This window comes from Megalopta genalis, chromosome 3, assembly GCF_051020955.1.
Source record: "Megalopta genalis isolate 19385.01 chromosome 3, iyMegGena1_principal, whole genome shotgun sequence".
Taxonomy (NCBI): Eukaryota; Metazoa; Arthropoda; class Insecta; order Hymenoptera; family Halictidae; genus Megalopta; species Megalopta genalis.
The window spans coordinates 6,963,195-6,988,594 of NC_135015.1; the positions used below are offsets into that span (position 1 = coordinate 6,963,195).

General features: G+C 39.3%; 1 protein-coding gene and 1 long non-coding RNA gene across 4 annotated transcripts in view; one reads left to right on the forward strand and one right to left on the reverse strand.

Moving 5' to 3' along the window:
• Scgdelta (sarcoglycan delta) overlaps window positions 1-25,400 on the forward strand; it is a 345,849-nt gene that overhangs the window by 302,246 nt on the left and 18,203 nt on the right. For all 3 annotated transcript variants that reach the window (XM_076519713.1, XM_076519715.1, XM_076519714.1), the window contains one exon: window positions 7,621-7,897. In XM_076519713.1, the coding sequence (XP_076375828.1) occupies window positions 7,621-7,897 (277 nt within the window). The remainder of the gene's footprint in view (window positions 1-7,620; window positions 7,898-25,400) is intronic.
• LOC143259006 (uncharacterized) overlaps window positions 6,777-25,400 on the reverse strand; it is a 32,563-nt gene continuing 13,939 nt past the window's right edge. Inside the window, exons 2-3 of the long non-coding RNA XR_013032900.1 lie at window positions 7,560-7,758; window positions 6,777-7,478 (exon numbers count right to left, since the gene is read on the reverse strand). This is a non-coding gene — a long non-coding RNA (uncharacterized LOC143259006). The remainder of the gene's footprint in view (window positions 7,479-7,559; window positions 7,759-25,400) is intronic.

Below are 25,400 nucleotides of genomic sequence, written 5' to 3' on the forward strand. Positions count from 1 at the left end.
ACCGTAAGTGATTGCAGATGTTCATTGCCAACGAGACTATTCTATCGTAATTTGCACAACTTCCCTGCGTAAAAATGGTGGGCCCTCGCTGCAGGTCATGTCCAAAGAGAGAATAAGTCGACAGACTAATGGAAGGACGACTCCATTAGAATGCATTTTTTATATGAAAATGGAGCACGCCTCAGGAATAGTTTCATGTTTCCATTTACGAATGTACGTTTACGAAGTCCGCCGCAAGACGCTTCCAATTGTCGGACGTTGAACCATATTCGGAGAGACAATTCGAATCTCTTCGCCCAAAGGTATGGCAAACGTACTTCAAATCTTGTTACAGCATATTTGTCTTACTTCGTTTACGAAGTTAATATGTAACACAAATACTGTAGAATTTTGATCAAATTTGTTTAATGAGCTCTCAAATATTTCTGCTACGGGGGACACATCCACCTATTTTAATTAGGATGAAAGACGATGTTTAAATAACATATAAGATTCATATATTGATTCGTTAAAGAAACGTGATCGTATGTTTGAAAAAAAATTCCTGAATTATCATTACTTTTTAATCGATCACAGGTACGCAACCACTTAAATAGTTCTGAGGAGGCACAGGCGTTGCGGTAATGCAATCGATAGCGATGGAAAAATGATTACGTGTATGCGGGTCAAATGGGCAAGCGAGCCAGTTAATTGAACTATCGGTGAATCTCGTTTAACCGCGATTGTCCAGCACAAAGACCGATCTAATTCACAATCGGTTCATCAGTATCTCTGTGTCTAGACTCGTTAAGTACTCCATCAGTTTGCGAGTATAGATCTCAATTAATATAATTTGTGTTCCATTAAACTGAGACGACGATGCATTTATAACATTATTAGCCCTCATATAAATAATTAAATTCTCAGATATTTATTTCCCATTTACATTTTAAGCCTTATGAAAAACTTGCAGAATTGCTATAAATATTTATTCTTTTGGTAATTTTACATTGATATAAGTGCAAGTTGCAAATGGTGAAGACGAAAGAACGATACTAGACTATATTGCTATATAAATATATTATATTAAAATAAAATATATTATAGATCTATATAATATTTATCTGTTTAGAACTAAAGTATCGAACGACTTTCTGTTCGTATATATTGTATATTAAAATGAATCATACAATCGTTCTTTTACGGAAAAATTGGCTCTTTTAAGAGGAAATGCTACGTTTCACGTCAACATCATTATTTTTGATTCCATTGAATACGGGCTAATTTTTTAACAGTCAAATAAGATGATCAAAAAATGAATAATTTATGGAATATTTTTAACGCACCTGTCCTTCGAACAAAATGCTTAAACTAATGCTTAGACTAAAGCGTAGAAGAAAGTATACTTCACGAGAATTCCTACAGAACCACGATTCGGTCATGAAAACAATTCAGAAGAGATGCACGAAGTGTTCTAAAAGTAATGGAGAAGCATTTAAGCCCCACTTTTTTGTCCGCCATACCCCAACGCTCTTTCACTATCACGAGAGTAATCGACCCACGGAAAAACGTACGTTCCTATCTAAAAATGTTATTTCATGCAATGACCTAAAAAAATATCTTTCTGCGCAAACAGCCTCTGCCAAATCATGAAACGCCTTCAGATAATATTTATCTTCTAATTTTAATGGGAAAATGCTATGGGAAAATGTTATAGGTTAATATGGAATAGGTGCCCGACTTCAAAGGCTTGCTTGAAGTAGGAAAATTAGAAATCAACAGATAATTGTAGTTATACAATTAAATTTTTAAGAATGAAAAGAAGCGAAATTGATTTTACCAAAGATGGTGTCTAATAGAGAACACGTTAAAAATTAAGAAAATTAAACAACTTGTCTCGTTGAGAAAAATTACTGAAAAAGATATAGCGATGTAAACAAATTCTGGGTGGACGTAATTAGATTTTTTAATATAGTTCCGTGGTGGTTGGGGTTTTTATAAAATTAGACTCTTTCTTTTATTTAGACATTAAATTCTTTTATTTATGAAACGAAAGAAATTGCATAAAACAGAAGATTATCGGAGTCAACCAATCGCGACTAATCCGAGGATATTTCTCTGACAGGAGTTTCTTCCTCATGCTCCACAACAATGAACGGCCAACTAGTTTCGAGACTTCGCGGCACGGCCGCCGAAATTCTCTTAGAGAATCATTCGAGCTACGCCAGTCGCGTCCAAAGGGACTCTTGTCGATCGTAATCGGCCAAATAGAGGCTCTGACTTCATTGTTCTCGGTCTGCTTCCGTCAAGTTTCCGGTGGCAGATTGACCTTTCGGATCGAGTTAAGTAGACTTTTGAATTTTTGCTCGTCGACGAGCGGGAATTATTCCGCGGCCCGTATTCAGATTTCATCGAAGTTCAATTCGCGTCGTTCTCGAGGGCGAATGTTAATCCAGAAACTTTTAAAACACTCCACGGTGTGTACCTTGGCTGAATGGTTGCTTCCGAAGGAGGTAATCCGTCTCTGGTTGCGCGGATACTTTCATGGCGAGCTTCTGGTATCCCTCGAGCCAGAGGCAGCTTCTCGAAAAATTGAAATTGACATCGAATTTCCGCGAGGTCGCAGAATCAGGACGCTCGATAGAATTTTTGACAATGCATCGATAATCGTTCGCGAAAGCAATTTGAATGATTGAGTCGGAGGTGAATTTAGAATTTCGGGCCGTTTGCTACTCGGCTTTTCTGTTCGATATTCGATTCTGTTTCAATAGCCATTATCAAGTGAACCGCGTAATTTATTACATTTTCTGAAATTCAGTGAAGATTCTGAAGAAAAGACTCAATTGGATGGAACGAAGTTTCACCTCAGCAGATTTATCGTAATCGGGGACCGATTAACCAATTGCATCCGCAAAGAATTCGTGTTTGGTTCGCCAACACCATTTGAAAAATTGCTACTTTCGCTTCGCCTGAAATTGATTTTCAACAAAATTTTCCCCAACTATCGTTCTTGAATGCTTCAGATCGTTTAATATTTGTTTGCCAGACACACAAACCATTGGAATACTTGCCGAAAATAATGTTTTACTTACAAAAATCATATAACACAAAATTATGCCACCGCAATTTTCGTATCTAACCGAAAAATTGTCGCGCATTTGCTTCGAATTACTGCAAAATAACTGCCGACAAGGAAACTTATGAATGATAAACACGTAAAATATCGCAGGTCTTCAAGTTTTTTTTTTTTCTCTTAATTATCCTCTTGTACGGCATACAAGCTTGAGATTTCGTACGCATAATTCAAAGGGCGCGTCAAATGCGTGAAAAATGTACATTTTTTCTTCGATTAATTATACGAGACATTTAAATACATATTCCAAGCGTCCTATAATTTCGACCAGCACCGAAATGTTTTATCGCAGCGTTCCCCTCGTTCGGAATCTATAACTCCATAATAATTCGCGCGTAAACATGCCGGTCGTTTAATTCGTTTTAGACAATGGGCTATTAGTCACGGAAGTTGCGTCGCGCCGGGCGTAAACGGAACGAGAAAAAAGCGTGTTACGCGGTCGTACGTTAGTACAGTGATAATTTCGCTACTTGTAATGCTCTTTGGGCTTGGAACGGTGAAATTATGGTAGCCGTGGCAACTTCGCGTTACGTCAAAAGTTCCCGGCGACCGTTTAACATACGTCCGACGCTATTTATGACTCTCAGTGAAATACATCCTCGTTGTAATTGCCTCTTGAAGCCGAATCCCATGGTGTACGTGTTCCCCTGCCGCTTCCTTTCGCCTGTCCGTCATCAACTCCGCACGCATTCAACGTGTTCAATCTAATCCTAAACATTCGCAGCTGTTTACTCGATGAACGCGGAGAATGGCTGCTACGTTTAGGGAATTTCTGTTCTCTCGCGAATGCGCTAAAAGATTTCTCTCCATGCCAGGGAACACAATTTAACGTTCTCTATTTATTCCTCGATAAACTCACTTATTAAATCATGCTTCTAGAAGAGCTATCAGTTATTATATAATATATAATATAATACCGCGTTTTTTAACTTATTAAGAACGAATATCGAGATAGTGACGAGATCAGAAATGCAAATCTCATCCCCCAAGTTTTAAACTCATATAATTTGATTCTGTATACATATAACAGAAGATCTGGATATATTGTAAATTTTTCCCATTATTCAAGTCTTTGATACATGATCTAGCTTTCGGAGAAAAATATTCTCAATACTGCAAACAAATAGTCGTCAGCAAGGGGTTAAAATGAAATCGATATCTACTTTTGTGTTATTAATGTTTAAACGCCAAAGGACTGAGATACAATAAATTCCAGTCTTTTTACTCGTGTAGGAATTTATTAAAGACAGAGAAATGCTAATGAACGTAACTGTAAAAGAAACCGTAGTGCGAACGGGTTGAGTTCACTCTGCTAAAAATTATAAATTGATGAAGTATAATAAGTTTACTGCACCATACAGTTGGAGCATGGAAACGAAACTGCACGAAACGCGGACTTCAGCGCAGCTAATAATTTATTACTACCAACAGCGTCGCCATTAGGAAACATAAAACATTCCCCGGTAAACACGAAATTCTTATCGCCGCAGCCTGCGGTTGCCCTCTGAAACTGTTCCCACGGGAGCGAACAGGCGGCAGAAATTAATATCGAGAATCAGGCCGAAATCTGAAAAACGCCGGACGGATTGAAAACCCTCGTTAAGTGCAATCTTCGATGAAGCGTGCAGCTGCGGCAGGTCCCTGTGCCAGGATCTAACCGCTAACATTCTTCACGTCGCCCCCGCCGGCTTCATGACGGTTCCTGAAAATCGTGCATTTCCTAGTCCTAAAAAGCAAGGAAAGGTCTCCTCTCTTGCGCGGCGGCTTATCTACGGAGCTTTTAATTTCGAGCGGCCAAGCTCTTTATATCCGCGAGAGGTATAATTATCCGCAGGATGGTAGAGGGGTGGCATTAAATATTTTAGCCTCCGCGAGCGGCCTCTCACTTTCTCTCTCTCTTTCTCTATTTCCTTTGTCCCCGCGCTCCGTCGTGTTTTACCTCTCCGCTCTCAGGCGGTTTACGCGGAAAGAAAATAAAAACGGGACACAGTACATTCCGAGCGAAAAACGAAGGCAGGATAAACCGGCTGGGGAACGTAAGCAAAAGACGGTTCGAGGTTCGAGTCACCGGCGTAACCGGCTAGAGATTAGGACGCAAAGTTACGTCTGGTATTTTGCGGACAGATTTACATAAGTTCTACCATTCCTTTCCGGCGCGCTTTTTCCCGGCGCCAAGCTGCATCGCGTCGCGCCACTCGGCGCCATTCCTTTAATCGTCCCGACCCCACCGACCCCCATCGCGTCGCCCCGTTCGTTCATTTTTCATGCGAGCGCTCGTACGGCCAGTAATTATCTGCCATTTGATAATCCTCTGACTCGCCCCCTCTTTCCAACATTTTCCATGCCGACATTTTATCGCCCTCTATTTGCCCCGCTGATTCCAGATTCGCTTCGACCCTTTCCCGCCCATTGCTCCCTACGATTCCATTCGTTTCTCTTTCTCTCTCTCTCTCTCTCTCTCTCTCTCTCTTCTCTCTATCTCCCCTCTCTCTCTCTTCTTTCTTTCTCCTCTCTCTCTCTCTCTCTTCTTTCTTTCTCCTCTCTCTCTCTTCTTTCTTTCTCCTCTCTCTCTCTCTCTTCTTTCTTTCTCCTCTCTCTCTCTCTTCTTTCTTTCTCCTCTCTCTCTCTCTCTCTCTTCTTTCTTTCTCCTCTCTCTCTCTCTTCTTTCTTTCTCCTCTCTCTCTCTCTCTCTTCTTTCTTTCTCCTCTCTCTCTCTCTCTCTCTCTCTCTCTTCTTTCTTTCTCCTCTCTCTCTCTCTCTCTCTCTCTCTCTTCTCTCTATCTCCCCTCTCTCTCTCTTCTCTCTATCTCCCCTCTCTCTCTTCTTTCTTTGTCCTCTCTCTCTCTCTTCTCTCTATCTCCCCTCTCTCTCTTCTTTCTTTCTCCTCCCTCTCTCTCTGTTCTCTTTTCTCTCTCCTCTCTTTCCTTCCCTCTCCTCTCTCCCCTATCTCTCCTCTCTCTCTTCTCTCTCCTCTCTTTCCTCCCCTCTCCTCTCTCCCCTATCTCTCTTCTCTCTCTTCTCTCACCTCTCCTCGCTTTCTCTCTCCTTTCTCTCCTCTCGCTCTCTCGCTCTTCTCACACTCTCTTCCTTCTCTCCTTTCTTTCTCTCTCTGTCTATCTCTGTCATTGCTACCGCGTTACCAAATGATCCGTCATTGCCAGATAAGAATTAAAGTGGAGAAATAGAAAATCTGTTAGTCCCGGATACCGGAAACAGAGCGTCCCGAGTGGATTTTTGAACCCTGAGCACGTATCGGATGATCCGTCGCGAGGCTGTTGTTAAAAAACGAAGATCGGTCTTCCAAGACATATTCTACTTCCTTGAACAATTCCGTACAGCCGGCGGGCAAGAATTAGGTATAAATCGTCAGCCGGGAAAGATACCGTAATTACGGGATTATTAATTGCCGGCAATTGTACTTCGCAGTATTTTCTGTGCGTTCATCATCCCTTAACGTCCGGGAACTGCTCACGGAGGTGTTCTGCCAGAGATATCAGAGCATTTGGATTCTGCGAACACTATCGTTCGGCAATGCATCTTATGCTACGTTCTGGTTCGCTTCAGCTTTCATCGCATTGTACGAATACGAATACTGTTCGTGTAAAATGATTGTTGATAAATCGATGCTTGGTTTAATTTACAAACAATTTTGTGAAAACGGGGAACCAATTTAACTTGTTTATTGAGGAAGCTGTTGCCCCCCCCCCCATCTCCCGGAAATACGATAATTTTGGTAAACTCTGTAGATGTTAAACTTGAACATGGATGTGTATATTTACGTGAGATATGTAATTTGTAATTATGGGAATTTATTGATATACCAATTACCTGGTGTGTTTATTCTAGAAAAAGGAAAGAAAATCGCTCACTGTTTTAGTCACACTTTTTATATACCGAATTTTAAAAGGACAAACCAAGTTCGAAACAAAGACAAAGAAGCATATAAATTAAAGCATTAATTCTTCAATACTTTTGACAGTGAGTCTGCTTCGAAATTTATTCTGATCTGCTAATTGGCTAGTCAGTAATCTCGACTTTATTCCTTATCTTTCCTTTTTCTATTTGTGCTTATTATTTCTACGTATTCTCTTCCCATATTACCCCAATCATGATAATCACGCACACGTTATGGCATTATCAATTGGATAAAAAACATACAATTTCTGTTGGTTTTCTAACTCATTGAATGATGCAACTTTTCATAAAAAAATTACCTTTTAAAATGCAACCACAAAACGAGAATACTACGCACGAAATCATGTTAACATTAAAAATATGAAAATTTACATATCTTATCGTAACATAAAAATCAGTTGACTCAACGCGCGTAAATGTGACGTAGTAAAAACGAATTCCATAGTTATACCTAGAAACCAAATGGAATGGTGAGATAATATTAAAATTTCTTTCACCTGGAGTATTTTCGCGGGTGTTTTCATTCCGCTACCTGTTTAAAATTCAGTGAGAGGATGACACACGTATTTTATCCAGCCTGTTTACGATTTCAGGATGTCCAGAGGTCAAGGAGGCTGGTCCGACGAGCCGTGCACCTCGGCCGGCAGCCGGACTGTCGTGCGACAGTCTGCGGGACCATCTTCAAGAACGACGCCTCCGATCTTAGAGGATCGAACTTCCGGTCCAGCGTCCTGCAAAGGTGGATTCAGGTTAGGCGTCTACGGCTGGCGGAAAAGGTGTTTGTACTCCTTAGTGCTGACTCTGATGATCATCGTAATTCTGAACCTGGCTCTCACCGTTTGGCTGCTCAAAGTCATGGGATTCAGCTCGGTAAGTTTCTGGACAATTATTATCACACGTCATTGCTATAATCTCGTGATCTTTAACAGGGAAATGTGGAGTTGTAGAATTCGTAATTAGTAGATTGGGGAAATTGGGATCTCCGAGAAGCACTAATATATGAAATGTAAAAAATAAATATCAAAGTGTTGGCATTGTATTGCCGCAATTATCGATGAAAAAATACGTTTCCATTTGACTGCATTTTTATTGAATAGCTTCGGAAAATTAATACGTGAAACTAATACATGAAATGTAAAAGTGAATATCAAAGTGTTAGCATTCTATTGCCCAATTATCAATGAAAAGATACGTTTCTATTTAGCTGCATTTTTATTGTACACCTTTGGAAAATTACTGTTTCGTACAGAGCTCTGCAATGTATTTATTAGTATTGTTTGAGAGTATACCTATATTACTAATGACTCGGTTCAATAATAACCTGGCAAATTTTAACCATTTAAATGTATTTCTGTACCTTGTTCAAGGAAGATCATAATTTTAAAAGCTAAAGCTGTATTATACTTACGATTCGCATTGTAGCTCCAAGAGATCTATTGGGAACAATTATTCAAAGTTAGCAATTCAAATGAGTATTAAACATTGACAATAAGCATCGACATGAATTGAAAGCATACAATTTAATTACTTATTAAAATACTTCAACTTGCTTCCAGAGATATTACTTGTAGGGGTGCTTCCATTGATCTCATTCACTGAATTACAGCCAAGATCGCCTCTAATTCGGTTCGTATCTCGTTGATGAAATTGTTGTGACCATTGTTTGTGTGCCCCGAATAACCTACTAAATGCACACAACTTTTCACTTTGGACGAAGAATGCCCTATACAGTTTGCCCATAATAATAAAAGGAAATATTCTACATTTCCTATAACTTTTCGATTTCCTTCTACACATGTTCCTAACAGAATTAATGTATCTAATTTGCAACACAATACGAGATCGTCCAGGAAGTGTCTACATTCACAGCGTTCGAATAAACAACATTTATTATGTTTGTTCACGGCACCTGGACACATATGTATGAATCACAAACGCTGCAGCTATTATATCGCAAAGTTGCTGCATACACTCGCGGCTTTTCGGGGTGATTGAGAGCACAGTAATTATATTCTAGGGAATCGGAAAATACTCATTTTGGTGCAAATTTATTGTAGTCCATTTAAGACATTGAAGATGATCTTTGTTTCTCAAATACAATCGTGAATTTGAAATATTGGCGCATTGTACTCTTTCTTCTAAAACTTCTGTCACATTCTTGGAAAACCAACGATTCTCAAAAGGCACACTGACTCGAAATACCTCGACCACCCATTACAGCAATTATAAATCACACCATTCCATTCCTCGCTTGACATTTTCGAATATTCAAAAACCGCTCAGCGTGCCGCGCGAAACATTGACCTCCAGTTGGGGATCCGCTACGTCGACGGAGACACTTGCTCGAACCTTGTCCATCGAATAAGTTTGCAAAGCAAGTTCACGGGCCGAGTAAAATGAAACTATCCCCGCATCTCGCCAAAAAATTAATATCCACAATATCCGTCTGCCAACGAGGCGGCCTTTTTCCGGTCCGAAATTATTTCCGGGAATTGCGAGCCAACGGGTTCTTTGTAAAATCCAGCCACGGTCATTTTCCCTTACTCCCATTGCCCGGGCGACCCCTACCCTTCACCGGCCAAGCTTTTCAAGTGCATCGCTGCAGCGTGTCCATTCGCGTTATTTCCTGCACGCTGCTCGCAACAGCGACCCGGGATGCTGCCACGATCTCTGACTTTGATATCCGTAAGCAGAAACGGAGATGCATGCCGCTGCCTACACGTACGCCTGGCCCACATGCACACACTCCGAACTGCCGAACACAACGGAGCCGGAGCAAGCTTTGGGTACGCAATCCACCAAGCAACCGTTATAACTGAAAATCCCTGACAGAGCTTTTGTCCGTTAACGAAGCCCGAACCGTCAACGTTTTAGATGGTCTTGTTCGTCACTCACTCATCCCACTTGCTAATTGAAGTGATTACGGGAGCACTCGTTGCATCGTTGTAGACGCTCCCGATCAAAAGACACGCATCATTAGCGTGTAGTTTTAAAAATGTGGAAATAAGGAGACAATTCGTACCATAAGTTATATGATTCTGGAAATAGTGGAACGGGTGTTAAGATTCTAGCGATTCCGCGGACGTACCAGATGCAAACGTCGGTGTTATTACGTGGAATCGGTTAGGTACGAGGAATAATCTTGGTTAATAATATTATATCATAATATTATATCATAATATTTTTTTTAATATTATATCATAATATTTTTTTTTAATATTATAATATTATATCAATAATTTTCAAAGTTCACTGAATTTTACTAGAGCGTTTAGGTTGCGAAAGAATTAAAGTACCATTCGCAATAATAAATTTTAACTCTTCGGTATCAGTTTCATTAATGAAATTAGTGTGATCTTGTGGAAATTTTCGAGATTGATTTTCGATACTTATTAAAGTGTTAAAAATCATCGGATTTTAAGTTCGACCAGGTCGGTCGGGTTCCGCAATTTGTTTTTTGTACGCTGCGGATATTGTATTGCATTCTGCATCGGAGTGCACGCTTATCGCGCTCGAGAACTGCCCATTCACTTGAAATTAATTCTGCGAAGCATCTTTTTCCATATATAACTCGAATGATTTTAATTGTTTTGGAATTGGAGTTGCAACAACCACTTACTGGAATAGAACCGTTCGACTGCATCGTCGATTACGATGATACTAATGTACAGACACGTGTCAGCTACAGGGTATTCATTTTAACTTGTACTGGTTGTTACATATTTTATGACTTTCCATAAAACAAAATGTCAACGCCGGATTGAATCTGACACGAAATGCGCTACAATATGGATAAAAAAGATGGTGTTTCACATAACAGAACTAACTTGATTTCAAAGATTTCAAGATTTCCATCCATAACAAAATTATTTATATCACATTATTAAAATGTTTCGTGGAAACACATTTTTAATGCATTCAGTCCCTCTTGCCATGTTTCAGCGAGTCGAGTTCAAATTATAACCGCTAAAAAAATTGTATGGCAAGAAGTTAATAAATGTATTTATTTTATGTACATAGTAATTATAATTATGTATCAAATATTTACAACAGGAAAACTGAATCTATCACCACTTGAAAAAAGAGAATAATAGCCATATTTAGCAGATTATGTTCGAAATCTACAGTGGGCCACAAAAGTATTATTACACCTTTTAAAACGCAATAACTTTTTGAGAACTAAATGACTTGAATTTTGTTAAATGGCAAAGGGAGTAGTCTACTAGACAATGGCTAAAAAGCTTTTCTTTTACTTTTGCTATTACTTGGAATGACAAAAAGTTTAAAAACGAGAGTTTTTAATTTTTTCATTTCATTTCAAGTAATAGCAAAATTAAAAAAAAAACATTTCAGTCATCGTCTAGTAGACTAATCCCTCAATCATCTAAAAAAAATGCAAGTCATTTAGATCAGCTTTAAAATAGTTATCGCGTTTTAAAAGATGTACGAACACTTTTGTGGGTCACTGTGCATAACAAGTCTATCACGATGTTACAGTGCAAGGGTTTAACTAGACAGATAATACGAGAAACTCGAGTTCGTTTATTTGCACCATCCTGTACTTTCGCGAATTTACCATTTCACTACACCGACTGTGAACTGCGTAACCACCTTACCCGCCAACGATCCATACGCCCGACTAGTTACGTTTGGACTACCATTGCAACCCGATGCAATACCGTCTTCGAGGTATTCCTCACCCACTCCCTGGGAACGACGTCATCGTCTATTCCTCAAGCAGTGCGCATCCGCTAATCGAATTTATAAACAGAAATTCCGTCGATATTACCGGAAACGTTCCCGATCGGGAACGGTAACTCGAGTTCACAGTTTGCGTGTAACCGCTCTCATTAATATCGACTCGTGTCTCGTGGTTCTGAATTAGTTTCGCCCGAGTTTCCGGGTATGTGCGTAACAAAGCGGGCCTCCGGTTCAGAGCGTCGCGGTCGGGACAGAGGGAAGAGCCGTGAGGAGAGGAGAATCGGCGTTTCTCGGTTGCCGGCGGAAGACACGCAGAAACGGGGAAGAAGCGGCGATAACGCGATGTCGGCAAGGTGGTTAATATAATTCGCGGTAATTGCCGGAACCGTTGCAACGCGAGTCTCAACCACCGGAGGAGATCGCAGTTTGCACTTCGTTCGTCTTCCCGCGGCGGAGGTGGGCCGGTTAATTCGTGGCACGGTTATAATTAACTTTTTCGGGGCGGGCCGCAAGGGCTCGTTACAGCGGCACGGGTTGATAACAAGCGTCGAAAACGTGCGAGCGAGCGAGCGGTCGTTAGAAAAAGCCGGTCACACCCCGGTGTTCGTTGTTTCATTATCGTTATTGCCAAAATCCGGCCGCAGGTAACGCGATATTTAACGGCGTTGAGTAATATCGCCGCGAGCAAGCGTAACCTTTTGGCCCTGCGTTCCCCCGCGGATTTATCGCGGCTGTGCGCGAATGTCGCGGCCGTAATTCGACGCGAGTGTAATTAACGCGGCCGTACATTCATTCACACGCTGAACGCTTTTCGAACCCGATGCGCCCTCACAAACCACGAGCCTCGGATCCCATTTTTTTCTGCATCGATCGTTGTCGCTTTGTCCTTACACGATTCGGCGCCGTGCATATCACTCCGATCCTTTGTTCGTGTTTGTGGTTTGATTATTGCCTCCCCTTGGAGATTAACATTTTCTGAACATTATAATAGCATCGGTTATGCCTGAGACTTCATTGTTATAATTTCCAGTGGTAATATAGTATGTTTTTCAGGGGGAAACGTCCGAGATATGTCGTCAGTTTCAGCAATTATCTTTTCTAGTCGGTCACATAGATATCGAAAGAATTTAATAACGTAATTATTAACGTCACATTATTTAGTCAACGATTTAATGAACATGCTCCAGTACCGTCGAGAATATTAATGTTACATCATGTATGTACGTCGCTGTGCCACGCAGGGCTCGTATATATATACAAGCGCTTTAATCGAAAAATTAATAATCTACAATATGCTTTAATATATGTCCAAATAATTTTATCAATTTCGATAATCACTTTAAACATTCACTGGGTATTTTGTTCGTTTCCTCGTACTTTTATTTTTTGTCCTATATATATCTAATAAATTTGTTTTATGCAATAAATAAACAGTAACGATTATCTTTGACGTGTCAATCGATCTTCCCAGCTATCGTCGAATTGGCATTCAAGTCCTTGGCATCAGAAGTTAATGTAGGACATGCTTTTAGCAAATGTAAGCATTACGAATTAATATGCTACACGTTTTTATAGTCGCGGCTCTCAACCCTAAGAAGATTGATGTGTCACAAGCCTGAAAATGTCACGCAACAGTTAATGGGTTCGCTAAGAGCAGGTCGTACGTCAGAATAATGATCGCTCACAAGCAGCACACTTCACGAATCTAATACACATATAGAATACATACAATATGCATGATGTATGTATAGTACACTGTATGTCTAATTTGTATTACCTCCTCGTAATCATATCGCTTGGGACTGGCGCGGCGATGCAATTCCGAAAAGCAATTGATGGAATGCGTTCCGATACAGTTTTTCGAAACAGCTTCTATTTTTTGTCCCTCGCGTTGGTATCATTATCTCACATTTTTAAAATAAGTGCTACGTTCGAAGAGCACAAAATAGCAAATAGACTTTGGATGAGTGATGCATAAAAAACTTAGTAGTTCGCATTAAGTATAAGCAATAGGAAATTATTGAATGAAATAAAAAAAAGAAGTATAATAGAAAAATACGAGAAAAGGAAGAAAAGGTCGTAGCTTTGGAAATAATTATTCCACTGAAGCTAAAATAGATTGACTTCCAGCTTGGAACACCCTAAATGCAACTAACCAAAAGCGTAAAGAATAGTTGCACTTTTTCGAACTTCGTTAATAATCATACAATATGGATGTAATTATATTATATAATTTACTTTCAATTCTTCGTAATAGCCCCTTGCTCTACTTTGACGAGTCTGACTCATGATGGATACTTCTAGTAATAACTTGTTAAGCATGAATGTTATTCCATTTTTTCAAATCAGCATCAAAATCCACAATCATTGAAGTAAATGTAGGCACGCAATAAATATATTTTTTCCTCCTAATAAATTATTACAATCGGAAAAGTTCGAATCATTGTAAATACGAAGAAAATGGTAAGTAGTCATAAGTCTGACAAAGAAACAACAAACTGCGGTGCACCCGTGCCGAAGCGACCCTAATTGAGTGCAGTTTCGGCATACCGGAGGAGGCTGCAATTAAGAAATCCGCGGCTGCTCGCGGCAACGTCTCCGCGTTGCCGATTTCCCGTAAATCGTCGGTACCGGCAGATCGGCTGGATCCACTGACAAGCCAGGCAGCACAGCCGCGATCCCACCTTAACCCTGTCGATTAAGGTAAAGACGATAGAGAAATCCCTTTCTATATCCCTCCTCGATAGCATTGAACCCGCTTATATCCACCATTATCGAATTTATTTGAAATCGAAAGGAGCCCCAGCGATCAGGCACAACGATCCCTCGATAGGGGCTAAACTCGCTGGAAATTGAGTATCAATCCGTAAGTAAAGAGTCTGCGAGCAACGTGGATACCCCGTGGGAAATGTAAGACCCTCCGCCACTTCTCGTGTCGTTCTTCTTGCCGGCAACCGAGCCACCCGCTATCTCTGCTCGTGCCGATTTCCTCGTCTACTCTTCGCTCTGTTCACTTCCTCTTCACCGTTCCCTGCTCCTCGGACATGTTCCTTGCCCGCTGATGCCGTTCCCAGAACGATTCTTGTAGACGCGACGTGAGTAATGTCTGTCGCTTACCTATCCACGAGTCGTAAATAGAACGGGCCAATCGAGATCACCGTCTCGGCGGGCGAAAAATCCGACGATCTGCGGCTGAAACGATTGAAACGGCTGAAACGATTTGATTATTCTTCACGCCAGCTTAGTATAAATATTTATACTTCGGTCGAACCAATTATCCACTATAATACCGGCAGGCTCCGTAATCCTGCTGTGAAACCTCCAACAGAATAAGCAAATGCAAGCGGTCGAGACCTCTGGGTATATACAGGGTGTTGCACCTAACTGAGAACAGTGAAATATCTCGGAATAGATCGAAGCTACGAAAATAATGTTTATACAAAAAGTGTTCAGTATAAAGAGATGTTTTAGTTAGTATCAACAATATTTTTATTGACATAATGGTGAATGATATTTCAAGATCAAGTTGATTCTTTTAAATGGAATCATACATCTTTTTAGTCATATTACGATAGCTGGTTTCAATACGAATCCAATATTGTATCATTTCTTTCAAATAATCATAAATTAGAAGCAATTAAATTTGTAACAGCGGGAGGCGGACGGTATTACAAGTCGCGTCACGTCGGTTGCCTACATCTCGAATGACCTGTTATTCTGATACCTTCTCCAGCCAAATCGTTGTTCTCAGGCTTAGTTTTAGTCGCTTTCTTGGTTACCATAGAAAGTTTCCGGTTTTGTGAAATACATCTACGATTTTACGTATTACTGAAATTGCAGATTTTAGTTTGTTCGGATGTCGCCTATGAAATTCGTCCCTCATTTGTCGGTATGAATTAAAATCGTCACGTCATAGTCAAAAACTTATTTTTCCTGTAGAGTAAACATTTTCACACACTCAATGTTTTAGAATTTTTCACTTTCGTCTTGATTTACTAAAGATACAATTGTAGACTGATTATTGGAAATACAAAAGGCATAAGATAATGCAGAAAAATTCATCTTTTTTTATGCTCATCGTCAGTGTATTATTTACACCTCGTTGCATCTGCATTGGGCGACTGCAATAATATCACGTAAACATTACACTGAACGTAAACAGAAATCGAACCTTTGTGCGTTTCCTTACACCTTAATTTATGATTATCTGAAAGAAATAATACAACATTGTCTTCGTATTGAAACCAGCTATTGTAATATGACTAAAACAATGTATGGAACTATTTAGAAAAATCAACTTGACCTTGAAATATCGTTCACCATTATGTCAATAAAAAAATTATTGATACTACCTGAAACATTTCTTTATACTGAACACGTTTTGTATAAACATTGTTTTCATAGCTTCGATCTATTTCGAGATATTTCACTGTTCTCAGGCGTAACACTCTGTATGTATTTATATTTTAGAAGTTAGAAAATTTGGAGGCCGTGCAGCTTTTTGAAATGTGATGATTATTCGACTGCGAAGTTTTGTGCGAAACAAAAATTGTCTGCAGTTCATTTTGAGTAATTTTAACGAATTGAAAATAATATAACAGTATTCGCGAATGTTCTTATCGTGTTGCATTTTATCTACCCATTTTTCTCAGAAATGCAGACTTAAATTGTTGTGCCACATTCCAAAATAATTTGTACATTATCAAATTTGTTTATATTTAAGAAGCAGTTAAAACTGCCACTGTTGTACAATGTCGGAGCCGATCAACCAGTTCCTATGCTTTGAGTTTGTTTTTGGGCATAGGACATATTAAATTTCTTCAAATTTTTATTTTGTTTATTTTGGAATAAAAATATTTTATATATAAAATTAATAAATACTAAATCACTAATAATAAAACGAACCAAAGACAACGGAATTGGTCACCCAACAGTAACCGGCTCCACTACCCTATTAGTCACAAGACTCAATTTCATATGCATAAAATGCACGAATTATGTCACATAAAAGAAAAGTGCCGTAAGTCAGGATCGTTTTGAATTTAGAGTTGAAACGGCTTCGAGCGCAAATGCAGCGCATATCTACAAATTGGGATTGAGCTGCATCGTAAATCACCTGACCGCGTAGAATTAAGTTAGCCATAACTTGCTATGGAATCAATGTCGCCGGCATAGAATGGCGTGGGTTTAAGGGTCCAAGAACTGAACAACTTCGAAAAATCGCGTCGTTACAAATGACAATGGGATGCAAGGTAGCCGAGCGCGTAGTCGTGGGTCCAGAGTATCTCGAGACGCGCGGTTGATATCCATTCAGAAGTTTCCCGCTCGTCTTATCCGAGCGAAAGCGCGTTGCACTCGCGAGACCTGGGAAATATTTTATGCCCTCCGCACCATCCCGTCTGCCCTCCCTCTACGCCTTGATCCACCATTCTTTTCCACCTATTCATATTTGATGAGAGAGTCTCGACCTCTCCTTTCGCGGAGCTCTCTTTACCATGGTATCGCGAATCCCGCCGGATTTGCTCGATCCCATCGCGAGCAAGATCTTCAAGAAATTAAATCGTTCTCTTCGGGTTAGGAACTTGCCGCACGCCTAAGCGTCGTCGAACGCGGGCAACTTTTCTCCCAGTTAAATTAATTGAGGCCCGGGTATTTGTTATTAACGACGGGTGTCGCCGGAATTCCCCCCGGTTCGCGGAATCATTGTCTGTACTTAAGATAACGAGTACCGCGGGTACTTTTAATGCACCAATGGAATTGAAGATTCATGGATTAATGGATGAACACGCGAAACGTTTTCTTATTGTTCGCGGGATCTACCCAGTGACCTAATTCAGAAGCTGAACGTGACTCTACATCCATCTTTCGTATCCTTACTTGAGCCGTTTATTTTGAAAGTGGCATAAGTCACTTTTTCGAAAACATCGAGTTAATGGTAACACTAATTACAATTGAACGGTATCTTTTCATTTTTTTTAAATTTGCAATCAATAAGTTGAGAACTATTGAGATTTGTTCGAGAAAAGTTTTGCTAATTAACGGTATAACAAACATGTTTATTTTGAAAGTGGCGTAAGTCGCTGTACTCAGGAAATTAATTGCGGGGCTTAGTGTAAAAGAAATAGAAACGTGTGATAAGTGTGTGTGTGAAGTATTGTTTTGAATTATTTTCAGTATTTTTAAAAAAGTTGTAATCACTGGACTTATTTCTATAAGTGCGAAAGAATAGTGCAGTTTTGTAAATTATATTATATAATATATATATATATATATATATATATATATATATATATATATATATATATATTATATATTATATTATGTTATACGCTGGATCTCGTCCTGTTTCTTCAGCAAAAAATACAAAGACATGATGGACTTGCTTAATTGTATACCCCCAATTTACCACAGTTATTTAAAAAATTTGAAACAAAACACGATTTCCGAGGACTTAATCACTCCTATTGATGACGAAAATTAAATTGAACTGATGTATTTTCATATAAATTACTTATACTTATGTTTCAAAATGTACTAATTATTTTTGTATTTTATGAATATTAAAATAAGAAATATTATATTATATTATATTAAATATGTTCATGGTATAAATTATTATTATATATGTAATTTATTCAACAATTTTAATAAATCTCTGTCCTTTCAAAACATCACTTCAGTAAAATACGTCGGACAAAATTAATATATGTCAGTCATTTTTCTAAACTATTTACTTTGAAAGTGGCTTAAGTCACTTTACCGTAATGAAAAGTGGTGATTTTTTAATGTTTATACGAAATTATTTATACTGAGAAAAATATCAGTATCCTGAGATAACAAATACAAGTAAATCTTCTCGAAAGTTAGCATCCATATTTTTAAACGTGTTAAAACGCAAACCCTTAAATATCTCGACTTAAAAACAAAGTGACTTATGCCACTTTCAAAATAAACGGCTCACTTATTTCGCTCCTGAGTTGCAAATTCGCAGGTTTTCTTTTTCAGATATTTTTATCATTTCTGTCGTTTCTGTCAAACATTTCAAGTATATTTGATTTCCCTACGACCATCAATTTTTTTTCAACATTTTTATAAGTGACTCCTTCTGGAAACGTGAATCTTTGGAACAATCGATTTTGTTTTGCATTTTCTTGAAAAATATAGATTCAATAGTACGTTTACAAAATCTTATGTCAAAACTCTTAAAATTAAGAAAGTTCTCTATTTGGTTGATCATTCCCAATAGGAATATACCTATAAACTATAATATGAATGTAACTATACTTGAAATTTGACTATGTCTTAAAGTAACCAATATCACAATTTAAAAATTTGTTGACACAAAAAATATGACGACAAGTATTACAATTTCTCCCTTTATTTTACTGAAGACCTCATTAAAACATGTGAAAATGTTAATTAGCTGTCAGAAACTAGAGAATGAAATAACAATATTTGTATTTACTCACATTAAATTAATTGTCGCAAAGACACATGGAAATGACAGAAAACCGTGGGAGCATTTTTTGTGCAATGAATGTGCAAGGAAACATTTTTAAATGATAGGTTAAAATGTGTGATATTGAGTACTTCTTCCAACCTCCTCGATCGTCTCGGATCCCAATTAAATTCGCAAATAGATCTCAATGAGAAATGAAAGATGTTAATTCACTAGTAAAAAATTAATAACAGTTCCGTCGGTGTGGCAATTCTTTATTTGCGCGATTTTATTTTCTTGCAAATTTCCGTCAACAAAATCTGTTGTCCGAAAAATACCAAATATTTGTATCTAGAATTTAATATCAACGATGAATTTCGCAATCCACAGTACCTATTACGGAAGCCGAAATAAGTCAACAGTTAAACACGAACGTAGCTATAGTTTCCTGGCCAGGATTTCAATTTCGAAGCGGTGCATCATCCATATTTACGGTTTCGCGAAAACAACGCTCAGAAAAAAGATAAATAACATACAATATTTTAATCGATGAACGGGATGAAAATTCATAACCCGGGGGCCCGGTAGCATCCGGAGCCGCGCAACATTTCTTCGAGCAACGCGATTCCTATTTCGCGGTAGGGTAATCAAATGATTCGGTAGTTAAAGTTTATCGAGCCAGCGGTTTTTTATCCGTCCCCATCGATCGGTTCGCCTTCTGTGCTTCCTCTCCCGATTCAGTCATAAAATTTCGTTCCCTTACATCGCGGATCTTCGCGTCGCTCGAAACAGAATTTACTGCGCGAACTCTATCGTAAAGTTCGCCGGGTAGAACGAAATTCATAACTAGCTGCGTTTCCAATATCTCGCGCGGATCGGAAGGTCTTACGAGATCTTCGATTACGAACAATATATAATACAACCTGAAACGTTATGTCGGACGGCACAGTATACAGATATTATATTGGCACTAACGGCTTACCGTATACAGCCCTTACGGAACAGATGCCCCACCTACCTAATATCGTTCACGGAACCGACCCCTATAACCCTCCTATCTATACAGAATTCACCTGTATACATTGGCCATCTGTGTACGTGTAGGTAGGCAGTACATACATATTGCCCGGCCGACACATAATACGCGCACAACCTATGTCTATGTATATGTCACGAGTGTGTCAAGGTGAAGCCTCGCGATATCACCCGCGAATATTTCCCCTTTCCGTGTCGTCTCTGTTCGTTTCGATTTGTTGCAAATGGTAGACATACTCGAAAATTTACAATATTGATCAAGATTTTAAGGGGACACTTGATGTAAATTGCTGAGAATTTACGACTCTTTGTGAATTTATTTTCAGCGATTCGGTGAGCCAATCTCCTTGAAATTATAGGGTCATTTTACTGCTGCACTGATGTAACTGCAGACAATTTTGTCGGATGAAACGAGCTATAAATAATGTTGTTGTTACATTGACCAGAAACTTAATTCCCGCAAGTGTTCCTTTAATTTTTCAGTATGCCCGCAGCATAAAACTATTTTTTAAGTTGAAATCTTTGAAATAATGGTACTAAATTGTTGAATAATTTATATTTACTTTACTCTCGCAAGGAAATGTTTGCAACGATTGTTTGATTAACAACGATGTAAAATTTGCAATGGAATGCATTTAGTTGTTACGTCAGCAATGACGGCAGCGGGTGAGCGGTAGGTTAATTAGGATCTGAGAGAATCACGTGGTAGCAGTATTTTTGAATTGTTATTTAAGAATGTATCTCACCATAGGCCATTGTAAGATGGTTGCTCAAATAACGCCATACTAAACGTAAGATATATCTATTTTATTTTTGCCATAAAAATCTTATCAATCGATCATCCCGATATATAAAATTATGCGTGGAAATTAATAATAGCTATTTTTATAAGAGTTTCAAGAGTTACAAAAATGTTTAGAAACTCGTGAGTTTAGAAAATTGACTTGATACCGACTTCAATTTAATTTAACTAATATTATACCACGTGATACGTTTGTATAAATAGACGCTGACATAAATAAAAATTCCTGCACAGATACGAACTTTATCCCATTTAGTTCCATTGATATTTTAATGTAACACAATTCAAATAGGAAGGCTCTGTCTCCCTCAATAATATATGAGACAACAATACGCTTGCAAATCTCTTTGAAGTTTCATATGACCATATGCCTTCGAATGAACCAGTCCATAAAAAGCTTTCGTGAACTATTTTATTAAAAACGCATGAGAATTAATACTCTCTGCGAAAAGTGCTCTGAAACTTATTTTGTACAGTTTTTCGCGATCAAAGGAACTTGCACATCCATTTGAATCCGCGCGAGCATGTCGCGGGATCAACGCGTGCAATTTCACAAGATAGAAAAGCTTACCGAAAAGCCGTATTGTTTAAATGAACTTATTCCTAAACGTACCAGCGTGCGGCAACATTCTGCTCATACAATACGAAGCATTCAGCCGTAATGAAAAAAACCAACGAAATATGCATTGGCTGCACGTGGGGCAGCGTTACACGTTTTCCGTCGTCAAACGTCGCGGTCGAAGCGTACGTTCCGTCAGAACGCTGCGAATCAATAACACCGGTTAATAGAAAAAGTGTCGATAAAAATTCCAAATCCGTGGCCGCAGATTAAATAAATGATTAAAATTTGCACGCTCGAAGAAATATGGCATTTACATGGCCAGGCGAGCGGGCACCCAAAAAAAAAAGAATTCAAATCCGGCCTAGTAGCGCGCGTCCGCACGCACACAATGAAGCCGCATTTCCAGCTGCGATGGCCGCATAACAACCGTTTGTTCGTGCGATCGAGAATTCACAAACGAAAAATAAAAAATTCGCATAACGTCCGAGTGTCCGGCGCGCCGCGATGCCAGCGGTTGGCAACCGTCGCGGAAGCGGATTGAAGTCGCCGAAACAATGAACAACCGACGAACGGAAGCTAATTCGTCGACGGTTCTGAGCTTAAGGTCAATGGACCAGCCGGATCGATTTTGATTCATCGGAAAAGTTGCCGCGCCGGCCAATAAATGCGTGAGAAATGGCCGGCCACCCTGTATACATTACAGAGAAACGGTGTGTTAGTATTAATGGATATCTATTATAGCGGTCGGCCGGCAAGTGCAAGTGCAATATACCGGGCACGCCGCCATGAATTTTGAGCACACACCGGTGCCATAGTTGTTGCCCGGTCAAACCGGGTCAAACAACGAACGGACGAGTTTATCGATTACGGAGATTTCCAGATGAATCCCGCGCCCGTGTGTTTCTATAGCGTTTTCCGTTCATCGCCTTTGCTATTGAACATTTTTGTTTAGAACGCACGCGTGCGCAAAACACGCGACTGCGTCACACCGATCCGCGAGATTGTGGTTACACGGTGTACAGAAGCGTTGGAGCATCGAAACGCCGATTGCACTATTGTTATTGATTTTGATATTCCCCTTCTTCGTGGATGTTTACAGGAGAACTTCTGGCAAATATTTGGATAGTTGCGGAAGTTGTAAAACTGAATGTAACTCGGTTATAGAGGACACAGAAACTGTCGTTCCAGAAAAGCTGTTTATCTCGGAACTACATTTTTAGGAACCGGGCACGTTAGAGTTCCCGACTGAATGGATATTTGTACTTTCATCTGAGAAGAGATATATATATATATAAAATGTTATTCTTTGTACAATGAAGCTTGTACGTCGATATCGAATTATTTCAAAGTGATTTACACATTATCATCGACACAAATGCGAAAACAAATTATCTTGTGTGCAATTTTTTACTCTCTAACTTCGGACGTAGGAATTACTCGTTCCAAAGCATTTTTCACTTTCAGACAATTGCTTCTCCTGAAACTATCCTGCGCCGTTCACGATTGTTTGCTCTGCGTAGTGTTATCTATATCGCTCCATAATTTCAACGATTCTCGATACTCTGTCGCTTATTTTCTTGAAATTATTCGTGAATATATCGGTAATAGCTGTGTTCATCAAATCGTGTTAAAAAATTCAACTGAGAACAAAAATTATTGGTTTCAACTATCTAATCCTGCCGTACTTCCATAATGTATTGATTCCAGAAAGACTGATCTCTTTCACAGGAGAAACGGTGGTTGGAAACAATGGAAAATGCGTGATTGACGAGAATACATTTTATATACAGGGTGAATCTAGTAACTGTGTCGGGCTATAACTCTGTTTCTATCGCAGATAGAAAAAAAATTGCAAAGGACGTTTTGCATTGTTTATCAAAGCTCTATCGCCCAGCAGTTCAATTTTTTACGGAAATGTATCGGCGCAGTTGAAAATGCAATAGCGTTTTTTTCTTTTTTGCTAACGGAACGATACAATTTTTATTTGCATTATTCGATTTTTCATGTCATTTCGAACAAAAATGATTAGAACATTGTATATTATCTCGTTCGATATAGCTTTCATATTCTTATATGATGTTTATGTTGTTTGATATTACAATATCGATATAATACAGTCCAATATTCGTAACAATATCCATGAACCACGATGCCAGAAAGGAGCCAAGAAACGGTGTTTCTCGTTCCTTCATCTGGAGACTCATACTCATTAAGTTTTATAACTAGACCTGGTAAATTACAGGAACGAATGGTAGCTTTAATCACTTTGCCTTTATCGCTATAGTAAAACATGGGAACGTTATTTTTAGAACTTCATTTCCACAGGTTAAAATAAATTGTACCGAACTGCATTTTAGCGTTTACAAGTATAATACAGAAAAATTAGAACGCCGCGCAGAATATTTACTTCTTACTACGTTACGCAACCGTGTAAAACAGTATGAAAAAGATCTTTTAACGTTTGAATCTCAGTAAAATAATCGCGTGTCGTTCTCTTGTGTTATTCTATGTATTTTCATTTGAAATAGTACCTAATAGAGTCATGGTTATATTAATATATTCTCGATTTTATTTAATTTCTGGTTTACCATTATTATCTTGATAAATTCACCGCAGTAACTTCTAAAAATTAAATTAAAGCATTTAAATTATTTATTCAAGCTTGTTTTAATTACCTTTATTTATCCACTTAATGTATACTTAATGCGCGCTTTATTTGCACATAGCCGTCAAGCACACGAACAATCACTGTATACAGCACGTGTAGCAATCGCAAGTAAATCGTGGCGATTCCACGATAATGTAAAAATATAATTTCGCGTTCGAACATGGGAAATCCGAAAAACGAAGCCTCGATGCTTTTGCCGTATCGCCCCTGCGTAACAAATTAAGCCATGCGCGTCCCGTCGAGGGACAAATTAACTGGGAAAATTCATTAACCCATTCGAAATACTGTAATTAGCGGGCCGCGCGTGTGTGCGCGCGCGAGCAGGTAGGCGGGATCAAAGAACGGCGCTGGCAAAAAGCAGAGTTATTAAAAATTGTAAACAACGCGCGTCCCGTGCGCCGGGACAAAGTCGCGAAGCTGCGTCGGCTCGGCAGGTGCACGCATCCACGTGTTTCGTTCGCTGCTCGTTTAAGCTGTTGGCATGCCTTCTTCTTCGTCTCTCCCACCGCACGGGCGTCTCATCCGGGATGCTCTTTTTCTAGCTCAGTTTTAAACCTCCGGAAAAGGACGCCGTGCTCGACGGTAACCCGGTCGAGGGAAGAGGAGGACCCACCCTCTGTCTCCGCGACCCTGGGACCGGTACCTTGGAGGCAGAGATTAATTAGAGAGCGAAGAATACCTACAATAAATGATTATATCGAGGAAAGAAGAAAGTGGCAAGGCCGGCGACGGAAACCGAAGAGGCCGAGGCGAAGGGAAAAACGAGACACCTGGAAAAGGCTGGAGCATTATAAAGGAGGACGCCAGGGCCGAGACTGTACCGGCATTAATGATGCCCTTAGGGCGTCCCGTCTCCTGGCATCTTCTTTGTAAATTATATAAAGAATTGTTCCCATTAGTGCAAAAAAAAAGAATAGTTTATGTACATATATTTATTCGTACATAAACGTACCCACACAGAAGCGTGCGTGCGTACGTGCGCATATACGTGGACATTGTTCACAAATAATAGGCAAATAGGGACGAAAAGCAAACAATCGTCGCAGCTATGTATCGGTTACCCACCCGCCTCGTTATCTTAAGAAAGTGATCTGCAAGGACCGCTCATTATAAAGCTCGACCTTTTTCTCCAGGCTATCCCTCGCGTTTTCTTTCTTCATCGGTGGA